A 14943-nucleotide genomic window follows, 5' to 3' on the forward strand; every position below is an offset into this window, starting at 1 on the left:
AAATGTAGCCGTAGGAATATATATATATATATATGTGACCCTAGAAATGTAGATAGAAGTAATACTTTATATAAATCGCAGTAGAGTGATGCAGGCGGAGGAGGGGCTTCTTACAGGCAGACTTTTCACCACAATCCTGTCCTGCAGCCATGGTCTCTATTCATCCGTCCAATTACAGATCAGCAGACAGACAAGGCAGTGATTGGTGGACCTGCAAGGACAGAGGCATCAAAACACCAATCAGCTGAATCCTCAGGGGAGGGAACATCCTGGGGTGTTCATCGAGGAAGGAATGTCAGGATCCAAGGGAGTGGTGAGTCCTGCGCTGTCTAGACAGAAGGTCCCAGATGCTGCTAGTACCAGGACTGATAACCATACGGTGTACAAATCATAAACAGGTGGGGGTTCTGCGCTTCTGGGTGGAGAATGTCCGGATCCACTACCGGAAGAGACCATTTCCATTGGATAGATTTTAGTCTTTCAGGATTCGGCCGATCCTCATGTAGGGCCCAGTCTGTACATTGATGGGGAAATAGGATTTTTATACTTACAGTAAAATTCATTTCTCTGAGTTGATTGGAGGGAGGTGTCCAATGACAAAAGAGAAAATCATATTTCCTGCGCCAGCCCCCGAGTACCCATAGGGGCGCTGTAACGGATCAACTGGCCCCCACCAGACCAGGTACCTCCGTTGACAGACGCTCCTAGTGCTTCCCGAGGGCTCCAAGCACTCCTCCAGACACCATAACCACCTCAGACCCCACGAACCGCCTTGGTTAGGGTCTTGCCGTCTCCCACCCACCCTGGACCTACGACAAGGCTCCAGGTTCCTGTGGGTGACCCTCTCTTTCCCCAGAGAGGGCAGCAGAACAAGAACAGGAACAAAGATCTTACAAGAGCTCAGTGATTATCTAAGGGAGTATGGAGGACATAGCAATCCCTTGTAGCCGATTCCCCCCAGTATCTGTCCCTCACTCCCATCATCACATCGTGTTCTAGAGATATAGATATCACCAATGGAGGGGGGGGGGGGGGGTGCAGGTGAGATGCAGGAGGCACTGTCACTTTAAGGGACTCTGAACTCATATCCGCCTCTTCATGTCCCCAGTATGGCAGCCAACAGAATGGGAGGGGGAGGGGTCAGACTTGGGGCCAATCAGGTGTCCTCCCCCATTCTGTTCCTCCTCCTTCGTTATCCAATCACGGGCTGGGGGTGGAGAGGGGACATAGCTGTGTAAATCTCAGGACTGGATGGACTACCCCCCCCCCCCCCCCCCATTTATGGATCGCATTGTTCTGTGCTGATTTGTGGCTCTGCCTAATATTACTCAGTAGTGAATGGACGGGGGAGGGGAGATCTCCCCTCACTTCCTGTCCTGAAGACTTTTCACAAATGGTGTCACCGGAACAGGAAGTGAGCAGATTCTCACTGCACAGGGCGGGTCCGCTGGCAGCCATGTTGGGGAAGAGGTGGCGCCCTCTCATGGTGAAGTCAATAATGAGCTGACACAGCACTGAATAAATAGTCTGTATTGTGGGTGGAATGAAGAGTAAAAAAAAGAAACAAATTAGAGGAAGGGCCCCTGGCGGCTCCGGGGCCACAAAGTCCAGAATTTGCCTTATTGCACTTTATTTATTGCCGGTTGGCTGGTCCCGGGTCAGGCGACGTACAAGGCACATATGTGGTCTGAACAGAGGGGGCGGGTCCGGCTTCGGGCCCCACACCTGGAATACTCGGGCCCCTGAGGAGGGTCCCAGCAGCTCACAGCTTGTGTCCCTCACGACTTGTCTGTCTGTAAACTCTGCAGAGCCGATTTACTGATCGTCCCGTAGGCCTGGCTGTAGCTGTGGAGGGACGCCTTGGGGTCACCGGCCGCCCCGACATTCGCCGTCCCCTGGAACATCTTCCGGCTGAACTTCTGAGCGGAACGCAAATCGCGGCTCTGAGGGACCGGAGTGCGGGGGTTCTGTGGAGGAGAAGGGAGTCTGATAACCTGCATGTCCTGGACAGACACCTACCTCCAATCACAACGCACCCTGCACCCCTACCCCCGATCACCTACCTCCAATCACATCCCACCCTGCACCCCTACCCCCGATCACATCCCACCCTGCACCCCTACCCCCGATCACATCCCACCCTGCACCCCTACCCCCGATCACATCCCACCCTGCACCCCTACCTCCGATCACATCCCACCCTGCACCCCTACCCCCAATCACATCCCACCCCTACCCCCGATCACCTACCTCCAATCACATCCCACCCTGCACCCCTACCCCCAATCACATCCCACCCTGCACCCCTACCCCCAATCACATCCCACCCTGCACCCCTACCCCCGATCACATCCCACCCTGCACCCCTACCCCCGATCACATCCCACCCTGCACCCCTACCCCCGATCACATCCCACCCTGCACCCCTACCCCCGATCACATCCCACCCCTACCCCCAATCACCTACCTCCAATCACATCCCACCCTGCACACCTACCCCCGATCACCTACCTGCAATCACATCCCACCCTGCACCCCTACCCCCGATCACCTACCTCCAATCACATCCCACCCTGCACCCCTACCCCCGATCACCTACCTCCAATCACATCCCACCCTGGACCCCTACCCCCGATCACATCCCACCCTGCACCCCTACCCCCGATCACATCCCACCCTGCACCCCTACCCCCGATCACCTACCTCCAATCACATCCCACCCTGCACCCCTACCTCCAATCACCTACCTCCAATCACATCCCACCCTGCACCCCTACCTCCAATCACATCCCACCCTGCACCCCTACCCCCAATCACATCCCACCCTGCACCCCTACCCCCAATCACATCCCACCCTGCACCCCTACCCCCGATCACATCCCACCCTGCACCCCTACCCCCGATCACATCCCACCCCTACCCCCAATCACCTACCTCCAATCACATCCCACCCTGCACCCCTACCCCCGATCACATCCCACCCTGCACACCTACCCCCGATCACCTACCTCCAATCACATCCCACCCTGCACCCCTACCCCCGATCACATCCCACCCTGCACCCCTACCCCCGATCACATCCCACCCTGCACCCCTACCTCCAATCACATCCCACCCTGCACACCTACCCCCGATCACATCCCACCCTGCACCCCTACCCCCGATCACATCCCACCCTGCACCCCTACCTCCAATCACATCCCACCCTGCACCCCTACCCCCGATCACATCCCACCCTGCACCCCTACCCCCGATCACATCCCACCCTGCACCCCTACCCCCGATCACCTACCTCCAATCACATCCCACCCTGCACACCTACCTCCAATCACATCCCACCCCTACCCCCGATCACCTACCTCCAATCACATCCCACCCTGCACCCCTACCCCCAATCACCTACCTCCAATCACATCCCACCCTGCACACCTACCTCCAATCACATCCCACCCCTACCCCCGATCACCTACCTCCAATCACATCCCACCCTGCACCCCTACCTCCAATCACCTACCTCCAATCACATCCCACCCTGCACCCCTACCCCCGATCACATCCCACCCTGCACCCCTACCCCCGATTACCTACCTCCAATCACATCCCACCCTGCACACCTACCTCCAATCACATCCCACCCCTACCCCCGATCACCTACCTCCAATCACATCCCACCCTGCACCCCTACCCCCGATCACCTACCTCCAATCACATCCCACCCTGCACCCCTACCCCCGATCACCTACCTCCTCGTATCCCGCCCTGCACCCCTACCTCACCATATCCCACCCTGCACACCTACCCCCGATCACCTACCTCACCATATCCCCCACCCTGCACCCCTACCTCCAATCACATCCCGCCCTGCACCCCTACCCCCAATCACCTACCTACTCGTATCCTGCCCTGCACACCTACCTCCGATCACCTACCTCACCGTATCCCCCGCCCTGCACCCCTACCCCCGATCACCTACCTCACCATATCCCGCCCTGCGCCCCTACCTCCAATCACCTACCTCACCGTATCCCACCCTGCACCCCTACCCCCGATCACCTACCTCACCGTATCCCCCGCCCTGCACCCCTACCTACAATCACATCCCGCCCTGCACCCCTACCCCCAATCACCTACCTCCCGTATCCTGCCCTGCACCCCTACCTTCAATCACCTACCTCACCGTATCCCACCCTGCACCCCTACCCCCGATCACCTACCTCACCGTATCCCACCCTGCACCCCTACCCCCGATCACCTACCTCACCATATCCCCCGCCCTGCACCCCTACCTCCAATCACATCCCGCCCTGCACCCCTACCCCCCAATCACCTACCTCACCATATCCCACCCTGCACCCCTACCCCCGATCACCTACCTCACTGTATCCCGCCCTGCACACCCCCCCCCCCCCCACCTACCTCCTCGTATCCCGCCCTGCACCCCTACCCCCAATCACCTACCTCACCATATCCCGCCCTGCACCCCTACCCCCAATCACCTAACTCACCATATCCCCCGCCCTGCACACCTACCTCCAATCACCTACCTCCTCGTATCCCGCCCTGCACCCCTACCTCACCATATCCCACCCTGCACCCCTACCCCCGATCACCTACCTCACTGTATCCCGCCCTGCACACCTACCCCCAATCCCCTACCTCACTGTATCCCGCCCTGCACCCCTACCTCACCCGCCCTGCACCCCTACCCCCAATCACCTACCTCCTCGTATCCCGCCCTGCACCCCTACCTCCAATCACCCACCTCACCGTATCCCGCCCTGCGCCCCTACCCCCCCCACCTACCTCACCATATCCCACCCTGCACCCCTACCTCCAATCACATCCCGCCCTGCACCCCTACCTCCAATCACATCCCACCCTGCACCCCTACCTCCAATCACATCCCGCCCTGCACCCCTACCTCCAATCACATCCCGCCCTGCACCCCTACCTCCAATCACATCCCGCCCTGCACCCCTACCTCCAATCACATCCCGCCCTGCACCCCTACCCCCAATCACATCCCGCCCTGCACCCCTACCTCCAATCACCTACCTCACCATATCCCGCCCTGCCCCCCTACCCCCGATCACCTACCTCACCGTATCCCACCCTGCACCCCTACCCCCGATCACATCCCGCCCTGCACCCCTACCTCCAATCACCTACCTCACCATATCCCCCGCTCTGCACCCCTACCCCCCAATCACCTACCTCCCGTATCCTGCCCTGCACCCCTACCTCACCATATCCCGCCCTGCCCCCCTACCCCCGATCACCTACCTCACCATATCCCCCGCCCTGCACCCCTACCTCCAATCACATCCCGCCCTGCACCCCTACCCCCCAATTACCTACCTCACTGTATCCCGCCCTGCACACCCCCCCCCCACCTACCTCCTCGTATCCCGCCCTGCACCCCTACCCCCAATCACCTAACTCACCGTATCCCCCGCCCTGCACCCCTACCTCCAATCACCTACCTCACCGTATCCCGTCCTGCACCCCTACCCCCCCCCCCACCTACCTCACCGTATCCCACCCTGCACATCTACCTCCAATCACTGACCCCACACATGCCAATCACCAACCTCTGACCTGCTTGGCTATTATGGGAATTGTGGCTTTTCCTGAGACCTGGAGGCGGCCATTTCTCTTCTCATTCTGCAATGCTGATTTCCTGGCTCTCATCATCAGCGAAACAAGAGGATGTGTGACCTCTTCTACCTTACTGACAACGGGGGGGGGGGGGGGGGAGGAGGACAGAGAGGGGAAAGGTGAGGGTAGGAGGAGGGGGAAAGGTGAGGATAGGAGGGGGGGGGGGGGGGGAAGAGGACAGAGAGGGGAAAGGTGAGGGTAGGAGGAGGAGGAAAGGTGAGGATAGGAGGGGGGGGGGACAGGGAGGATGGGCGAGGACAGGTGGGGGGGCAAGGATATTGGGGGAAGAGAGGGGATGAAAGAGGGCAAGGATAGGGGGGGATGGGAGAGAACAGTGGGGGGGGGGGGAGGCAAGAATAGAGGGGGACGGATGAGGAGCGACTGGCGAGGACAAGGTGAGGGGGCGACGGGCGAGGGCAGGTGGGAATAGAGGGGTACAGGCAAGGGAAGGCGGGGGGGGCAGAGGGGGACATGAGAGGGTGAGGGAGAACGAGGACAGAGAGGGGACGGCGAGGATAGAGGTGGGACAGGAGAGGATGGGGGGGGGAAAGAACAGTTGGGGGACAGGCTAGGACAGAGGGGGGAAATGAGAGGGCAGGGGGTACAGAGGGGGGGATGGGCGAGGATGGAGGGGGAGCAGGGACGGGCGCGGCCAGAGAGGGCTAGGACGGATGGAGGGGGAGCAAGGGCAGAGAAAAGGAACAGTAGAAGACAGAGCGCGGGAGAGGGTGGGTGAGGACAGAGGAAGGATGGGAGAGAGCAGGGGGGGGGGGGCAGAGGACGGGTGAGGACAGAGGGGGGCGGTGGGCAAGGATAGAGGGGGGGTGGGAGAGGGCAGGCGAGGACAGAGGGGGGGGGAGGAGAGAGGATGTGAGGATAGAGGGGGGAAAAGGAGAGGGCGGACGGCAGGGAGCGAGCGGGTGAGAATAGAGAGTAAAAGGTGGACAGGAGAGGGCAAAGGGGGGACGGGTGAGACTAGAGGGGGGATGGGAGAGGGCAAAGGGGGGACGGGTGAGGGCAGGCAAGGACAGAGGGGGGGCGGCGAGGATAGAGGGGGACGGGTGAGGGCAGGGAAAGGATAGAGGGGGGGGAGAGGGGTATAGGAAGGATAGAGGAAGATGGGTGGGGGACAGAAGAGGGTTGGTGAGGGCAGGGGCGCGACAAGAGAGGACAGAGGGGGATGGGCAGGGCCATATTGGCGCGGATTCAAAGGTCTCATCTACAGACTTCTTGTAGGTCCTGAAGCCAGACATTTAGTATTTCCACCTGCAGAGCTCCTCCGTTCTACTCACCAGTCTGGCGCTGACTGCTGCCACGCCCACTGCTCCGGGGGTTGCGGCCTCCTTCCGGATGAGCGGATTGTTGGGGGCGGCTGCCCGGGCCTGCTGGGTGAGAGAGAAGGAGCGCGTCCGGGTGACCGGGGCCGTTTTCCCTCGCGGTTCTCCCATTTTATTCACCTTTAAGTAAATGGAGAATCCAATGTTAGATAACCTGGATGTGATCACATGACCTCCATACAAGTCACTCCTATACTGGTCATGTGACCACATTCCAGTCCCATAATCCCACCCCCATGTGTCCCTATACAGGTCCAATAATCCCACCCCCATCCATACTAGTCCCTATGTACCCTTATATGGGTCCATAATCCCATCCCCCATCCATACTGGTGTACTCACCCCTTGTGTCCCAGGCTGGGAGGTGGCCATATGCTCCTGGCTCAGCTGCCCCTTCTTACTCCTCCAATGAGCCGATCCCCCTAGACAGAGAAGAAGAACCTGAATGGGAGGAACTTTACCAGCAGGTGAAGGAGGAGACATAAGAAGGTGGGCGTGGTTCCTCAGCCCTTCTCTTCCTATCTATGGACGGGAGGTGACACTTCGTCACACGGTGTCCTGAATCTCCACAATTTACCTCAACCTATCGGATATCTCCTTCCACATCACCAGCGCAATGCGTCAGAGCTACCCTCCCCCTTCTATTTGCACCATCGACCGACCCAACCTGAGTATTAATCGGTCTGCAGGTAGGAAACTGAACTCCAAGACTTCGGCCCATACAGACGGCTTTCTCTTTTCCCGCTCACTTTCTGTGTGAATTCTCCATATTGTCCCTTCCATCCCCCGAAAATCCATCACAAACCTGAGAAAACGGAGCCGTGACTCCCCCTCCCCCCCAGATCCAAACCATACAAACCAGTTCACCTTAGATCCAAACCATACAAACCAGTTCACCTTTCACTGGACCTCTCTGCAGAAGTCTTCCCTACCCAGTAAGATACCCACCACATTACTGCAGACACTATATACCCCCCGTATACACCGGACACTATATACCCCCGTATACACCGGACACTATATACCCCCCGTATACACCGGACACTATATACCCCCCCCTCCGTGTACACCAGACACTATATACCCCCCGTATACTATATACCCCCCGTATACACCGGACACTATATACCCCCCGTATACACCGGACACTATATACCCCCCCGTATACACCGGACACTATATACCCCCCGTATACACCGGACACTATATACCCCCCCGTATACACCGGACACTATATACCCCCCGTATACACCGGACACTATATACCCCCCCCCTCCGTGTACACCAGACACTATATACCCCCCGTATACTATATACCCCCCGTATACACTGGACACTATATACCCCCCGCATACCCTGTGTACACCGGACACTAGAGTCAGGTCCATAAATATTGGGACATGGACACAATTCTAATCTTTTTGGCTCTATACACCCCCCTCCCCCTCTCTATACTCCACCACAATGGATTTGAAATGAAACAAACAAGATGTGCTTTACCTGCAGACTTTCAGCTTTAATTTGAGGGAATTTACATCCAAATCAGGTGAACGGTGGAGGAATTACAACAGTTTGTATATGTGCCTCCCACTTTTTAAGGGACCAAAAGTAATGGGACAGATTAACAATCATAAATCAAACTTTCACTTTTTAATACTTGGTTGCAAATCCTTTGCAGTCAATTACAGCCTGAAGTCTGGAACGCATAGACATCACCAGACGCTGGGTTTCGCCCCTGGTGATGCTCTGCCAGGCCTCTACTGCAACTGTCTTCAGTTCCTGCTTGTTCTTGGGGCATTTTCCCTTCAGTTTTGTCTTCAGCAAGTGAAATGCATGCTCAATCGGATTCAGGTCAGGTGATTGACTTGGCCATTGCATAACATTCCACTTCTTTCCCTTAAAGAACTCTTTGGTTGCTTTCGCAGTATGCTTCGGGTCATTGTCCATCTGCACTGTGAAGCGCCGTCCAATGAGTTCTGAAGCATTTGGCTGAATATGAGCAGATAATATTCCCCGAAACACTTCAGAATTCATCCTGCTGCTTCTGTCAGCAGTCACATCATCAATAAATACAAGAGAACCAGTTCCATTGGCAGCCATACATGCCCACGCCATGACACTACCACCACCATGCTTCACTGATGAGGTGGTATGCTTTGGATCATGAGCAGTTCCTTTCCTTCTCCATACTCTTCTCTTCCCATCACTCTGCTACAAGTTGATCTTGGTCTCATCTGTCCATAGGATGTTCCAGAACTGTGAAGGCTTTTTTAGATGTTGTTTGGCAAACTCTAATCTGGCCTTCCTGTTTTTGAGGCTCACCAATGGTTTACATCTTGTGGTGAACCCTCTGTATTCCCTCTGGTGAAGTCTTCTCTTGATTGTTGACTTTGACACACAGACACCTACCTCCTGGAGAGTGTTCCTGATCTGACACACATACACCTACCTCCTGGAGAGTGATCTTCATCTGACACACATACACCTACCTCCTGGAGAGTGATCCTGATCTGACACTCATACACCTACCTCCTGGAGAGTGTTCCTGATCTGACACTCATACACCTACCTCCTGGAGAGTGTTCCTGATCTGACACACATACACCTACCTCCTGGAGAGTGTTCCTGATCTGACACACATACACCTACCTCCTGGAGAGTGTTCCTGATCTGACACACATACACCTACCTCCTGGAGAGTGTTCCTGATCTGACACACATACACCTACCTCCTGGAGAGTGATCTTCATCTGACACACATACACCTACCTCCTGGAGAGTGTTCTTCATCTGACACACATACACCTACCTCCTGGAGAGTGTTCCTGATCTGACACACATACACCTACCTCCTGGAGAGTGTTCCTGATCTGACACACATACACCTACCTCCTGGAGAGTGTTCCTGATCTGACACACATACACCTACCTCCTGGAGAGTGTTCCTGATCTGACACACATACACCTACCTCCTGGAGAGTGATCTTCATCTGACACACATACACCTACCTCCTGGAGAGTGTTCTTCATCTGACACATACACACCTACCTCCTGGAGAGTGTTCCTGATCTGACACACATACACCTACCTCCAGGAGAGTGTTCCTGATCTGACACACATACACCTACCTCCAGGAGAGTGTTCCTGATCTGACACACATACACCTACCTCCTGGAGAGTGTTCCTGACCTGACACTCATACACCTACCTCCTGGAGAGTGTTCCTGACCTGACACTCATACACCTACCTCCTGGAGAGTGATCCTGATCTGACACTCATACACCTACCTCCTGGAGAGTGTTCCTGATCTGACACACATACACCTACCTCCTGGAGAGTGTTCCTGATCTGACACACATACACCTACCTCCTGGAGAGTGATCTTCATCTGACACACATACACCTACCTCCTGGAGAGCGTTCCTGATCTGACACACATACACCTACCTCCTGGAGAGTGTTCTTGATCTGACACTCATACACCTACCTCCTGGAGAGTGTTCCTGATCTGACACTCATACACCTACCTCCTGGAGAGTGATCCTGATCTGACACTCATACACCTACCTCCTGGAGAGTGTTCCTGATCTGACACTCATACACCTACCTCCTGGAGAGTGATCCTGATCTGACACACATACACCTACCTCCTGGAGAGTGTTCCTGATCTGACACACATACACCTACCTCCTGGAGAGTGTTCCTGATCTGACACACATACACCTACCTCCTGGAGAGTGTTCCTGATCTGACACACATACACCTACCTCCTGGAGAGTGATCTTCATCTGACACACATACACCTACCTCCTGGAGAGTGTTCTTCATCTGACACACATACACCTACCTCCTGGAGAGTGTTCCTGATCTGACACACATACACCTACCTCCTGGAGAGTGTTCCTGATCTGACACACATACACCTACCTCCTGGAGAGTGTTCCTGATCTGACACACATACACCTACCTCCTGGAGAGTGATCTTCATCTGACACACATACACCTACCTCCTGGAGAGTGTTCTTCATCTGACACATACACACCTACCTCCTGGAGAGTGTTCCTGATCTGACACACATACACCTACCTCCAGGAGAGTGTTCCTGATCTGACACACATACACCTACCTCCAGGAGAGTGTTCCTGATCTGACACACATACACCTACCTCCTGGAGAGTGTTCCTGACCTGACACTCATACACCTACCTCCTGGAGAGTGTTCCTGACCTGACACTCATACACCTACCTCCTGGAGAGTGTTCCTGATCTGACACACATACACCTACCTCCAGGAGAGTGTTCTTGATCTGACACACATACACCTACCTCCTGGAGAGTGTTCCTGATCTGACACACATACACCTACCTCCAGGAGAGTGTTCCTGATCTGAGACACATACACCTACCTCCTGGAGAGTGTTCCTGATCTGACACACATACACCTACCTCCTGGAGAGTGTTCCTGATCTGACACTCATACACCTACCTCCTGGAGAGTGATCCTGATCTGACACACATACACCTACCTCCTGGAGAGTGTTCCTGATCTGACACACATACACCTACCTCCTGGAGAGTGTTCCTGATCTGACACACATACACCTACCTCCTGGAGAGTGATCCTGATCTGACACACATACACCTACCTCCAGGAGAGTGTTCCTGATCTGACACACATACACCTACCTCCTGGAGAGTGTTCCTGACCTGACACACATACACCTACCTCCTGGAGAGTGTTCCTGATCTGAGACACATACACCTACCTCCTGGAGAGTGTTCCTGATCTGACACACATACACCTACCTCCTGGAGAGTGTTCATGATCTGACACACATACACCTACCTCCTGGAGAGTGTTCTTGATCTGACACACATACACCTACCTCCTGGAGAGTGTTCCTGATCTGACACACATACACCTACCTCCTGGAGAGTGTTCCTGACCTGACACATATACACCTACCTCCTGGAGAGTGTTCATGATCTGACACACATACACCTACCTCCTGGAGAGTGTTCCTGATCTGACACACATACACCTACCTCCTGGAGAGTGTTCCTGACCTGACACATATACACCTACCTCCAGGAGAGTGTTCTTGATCTGACACTCATACACCTACCTCCTGGAGAGTGTTCCTGATCTGACACACATACACCTACCTCCAGGAGAGTGTTCCTGATCTGACACACATACACCTACCTCCTGGAGAGTGTTCCTGACCTGACACACATACACCTACCTCCTGGAGAGTGTTCATGATCTGACACACATACACCTACCTCCTGGAGAGTGTTCCTGATCTGACACACATACACCTACCTCCTGGAGAGTGTTCCTGATCTGACACACATACACCTACCTCCTGGAGAGTGTTCCTGACCTGACACACATACACCTACCTCCTGGAGAGTGTTCCTGATCTGAGACACATACACCTACCTCCTGGAGAGTGTTCATGATCTGACACACATACACCTACCTCCTGGAGAGTGTTCCTGATCTGACACACATACACCTACCTCCTGGAGAGTGTTCCTGATCTGACACACATACACCTACCTCCTGGAGAGTGTTCATGATCTGACACACATACACCTACCTCCTGGAGAATGTTCTTGATCTGACACACATACACCTACCACCTGGAGAGTGTTCTTCATCTGACACACATACACCTACCTCCTGGAGAATGTTCTTGATCTGACACACATACACCTACCTCCTGGAGAGTGTTCCTGATCTGACACACATACACCTACCTCCTGGAGAGTGTTCCTGATCTGACACACATACACCTACCTCCTGGAGAGTGTTCTTCATCTGACACACATACACCTACCTCCTGGAGAGTGTTCCTGACCTGACACACATACACCTACCTCCTGGAGAGTGTTCCTGATCTGACACACATACACCTACCTCCTGGAGAGTGTTCCTGATCTGACACACATACACCTACCTCCTGGAGAGTGTTCCTGATCTGACACACATACACCTACCTCCTGGAGAGTGTTCTTCATCTGACACACATACACCTACCTCCTGGAGAGTGTTCCTGACCTGACACACATACACCTACCTCCTGGAGAGTGTTCCTGATCTGACACACATACACCTACCTCCTGGAGAGTGTTCTTCATCTGACACACATACACCTACCTCCTGGAGAGTGATCTTGATCTGGCCAACTGTTGTGAAGGGTGTTTTCTTCACCAGGGAAAGAATTCTTCGGTCATCCACCACAGTTGTTTTCCGCGGTCTTCCGGGTCTTTTGATGTTGCTGAGCTCACCGGTGCATTCTTTCTTTTTAAGGATGTTCCAAACAGTTGATTTGGCCACACCTAATGTTTCTGCTATCTCTCTGATGGGTTTGTTTTGTTTTTTCAGCCTAATGATGGCTTCACTGATAGTGACAGCTCTTTGGAGCTCAGATTGAGAGTTGACAGCAACAGATTCCAAATGCAAATAGCACACTTGAAATGAACTCTGGATCATTTATCTGCTCCTTGTAAATGGGATAATGGGGGAATAACACACACCTGGCCATGGAACAGCTGAGCAGCCAATTGTCCCATTACTTTTGGTCCCTTAAAAAGTGGGAGTCACATATACAAACTGTTGTATTTTCTACACCATTCACCTGATTTGGATGTAAATTCCCTCAAATTAAAGCTGAAAGTCTGCAGGTAAAGCACATCTTGTTTTTTATTTCAAATCCATTGTGGTGGTGTATAGAGAGGGGGAGGGGGGTGTATAGAGCCAAAAAGATTAGAATTGTGTCCATGTCCCAATATTTATGGACCTGACTGTATATACACCCCTGTATACCCCGTATACACCGGACACTATATAACCCCTCCCCCTGGACACTATATAACCCCTCCCCCTGGACACTATATAACCCCTCCCCCTGGACACTATATAACCCCTCCCCCCGGACACTATATAGCCCCTCCTCCCGGACACTATATAGCCCCTCCTCCCCGGACACTATATAGCCCCTCCTCCCCAGACACTATATAACCCCTCCTCCCCGGACACTATATAACCCCTCCTCCCGGCCACACACAGGGGACATACTCCATACATACCCGGGATGACGCTGTGGGTGATGGGGTTATATACAGGAGATGTTGGTTTGGGCCCCGGATGAGCGGCCCCGGGTCCCGGTGTACAGCTGTCAGCAGGTAGAGATTTGGAGAGGGGGTCGGCAGGCGCGGTTTGCCCGGAGTTCTCCTGGACGGCCCCTGAGGAAGTTGGCTCCGCCTCTTTCTTCTCAGAGGAAGGTTTGGGGTTGGCGCTTTCCTTTTCCCGTTTGTGTCGGCGAGCGTTCACCTTCCTCTCCAGGATCATCTGCAGAGACACCAGAGAACACGATGGAAGAGGAAGACTCCGCCTCTGACCATAGCTCCTCCCACTTCCTTCAGAACATGTCACCAATAGAGGACGTCCTCAGCTGAGCGCCCCATCTGTCCGCATTCCCACCATCGCCCTACCCATCCCTCTGCATTGGGAGGAGCTACACAGGGTGAGAGCGGAGCTACACAGGGCGAGGGGGGAGCTACACAGGGCGAGGGGGGAGCTACACAGGGCGAGGGGGGAGCTACACAGGGCATGTGACTGTACAGGAGGAGCTACACAGGGCGAGGGGGGAGCTACACAGGGCATGTGACTGTACAGGAGGAGGAGCTACACAAGACGTGATGACATCACTCACCTCGTAGAGTTTGTTCCGATATTCGGCTACAGACAATTGTATGTCGTCATCAACAGGCAGGATGACATCATAGTCTAAGGCGGGCTCCCGGGCCAGAGAGTGAAATCTGTGGACAGACGTGGGGGAGGTGAAGATGGGGATCAGGAGGAGATCTATGAGGAGGAATCATGGAGAGGACTTACCTGCGTACATAGGGGGAGGAGCTCTATGAGGAGGAATCA

General features: G+C 54.5%; 1 protein-coding gene across 1 annotated transcript in view; it reads right to left on the bottom strand.

Moving 5' to 3' along the window:
- Positions 1 to 1514: 1514 nt before the first annotated feature.
- Positions 1515 to 14943, bottom strand: part of MAPK15 (mitogen-activated protein kinase 15) — a 40885-nt gene continuing 27456 nt past the window's right edge. The window contains exons 10-14 of the mRNA XM_082276310.1: positions 14723 to 14828; positions 14097 to 14358; positions 7338 to 7417; positions 6951 to 7115; positions 1515 to 1967 (exon numbers count right to left, since the gene is read on the bottom strand). Coding sequence (XP_082132436.1) covers positions 1779 to 1967; positions 6951 to 7115; positions 7338 to 7417; positions 14097 to 14358; positions 14723 to 14828 — 802 coding nt within the window. The 3' untranslated portion in view covers positions 1515 to 1778. The remainder of the gene's footprint in view (positions 1968 to 6950; positions 7116 to 7337; positions 7418 to 14096; positions 14359 to 14722; positions 14829 to 14943) is intronic.

Source organism: Pelophylax lessonae (genome assembly GCF_965119305.1).
Source record: "Pelophylax lessonae genome assembly, contig: HAP1_SCAFFOLD_486, whole genome shotgun sequence".
Classification (NCBI taxonomy): domain Eukaryota; kingdom Metazoa; phylum Chordata; class Amphibia; order Anura; family Ranidae; genus Pelophylax; species Pelophylax lessonae.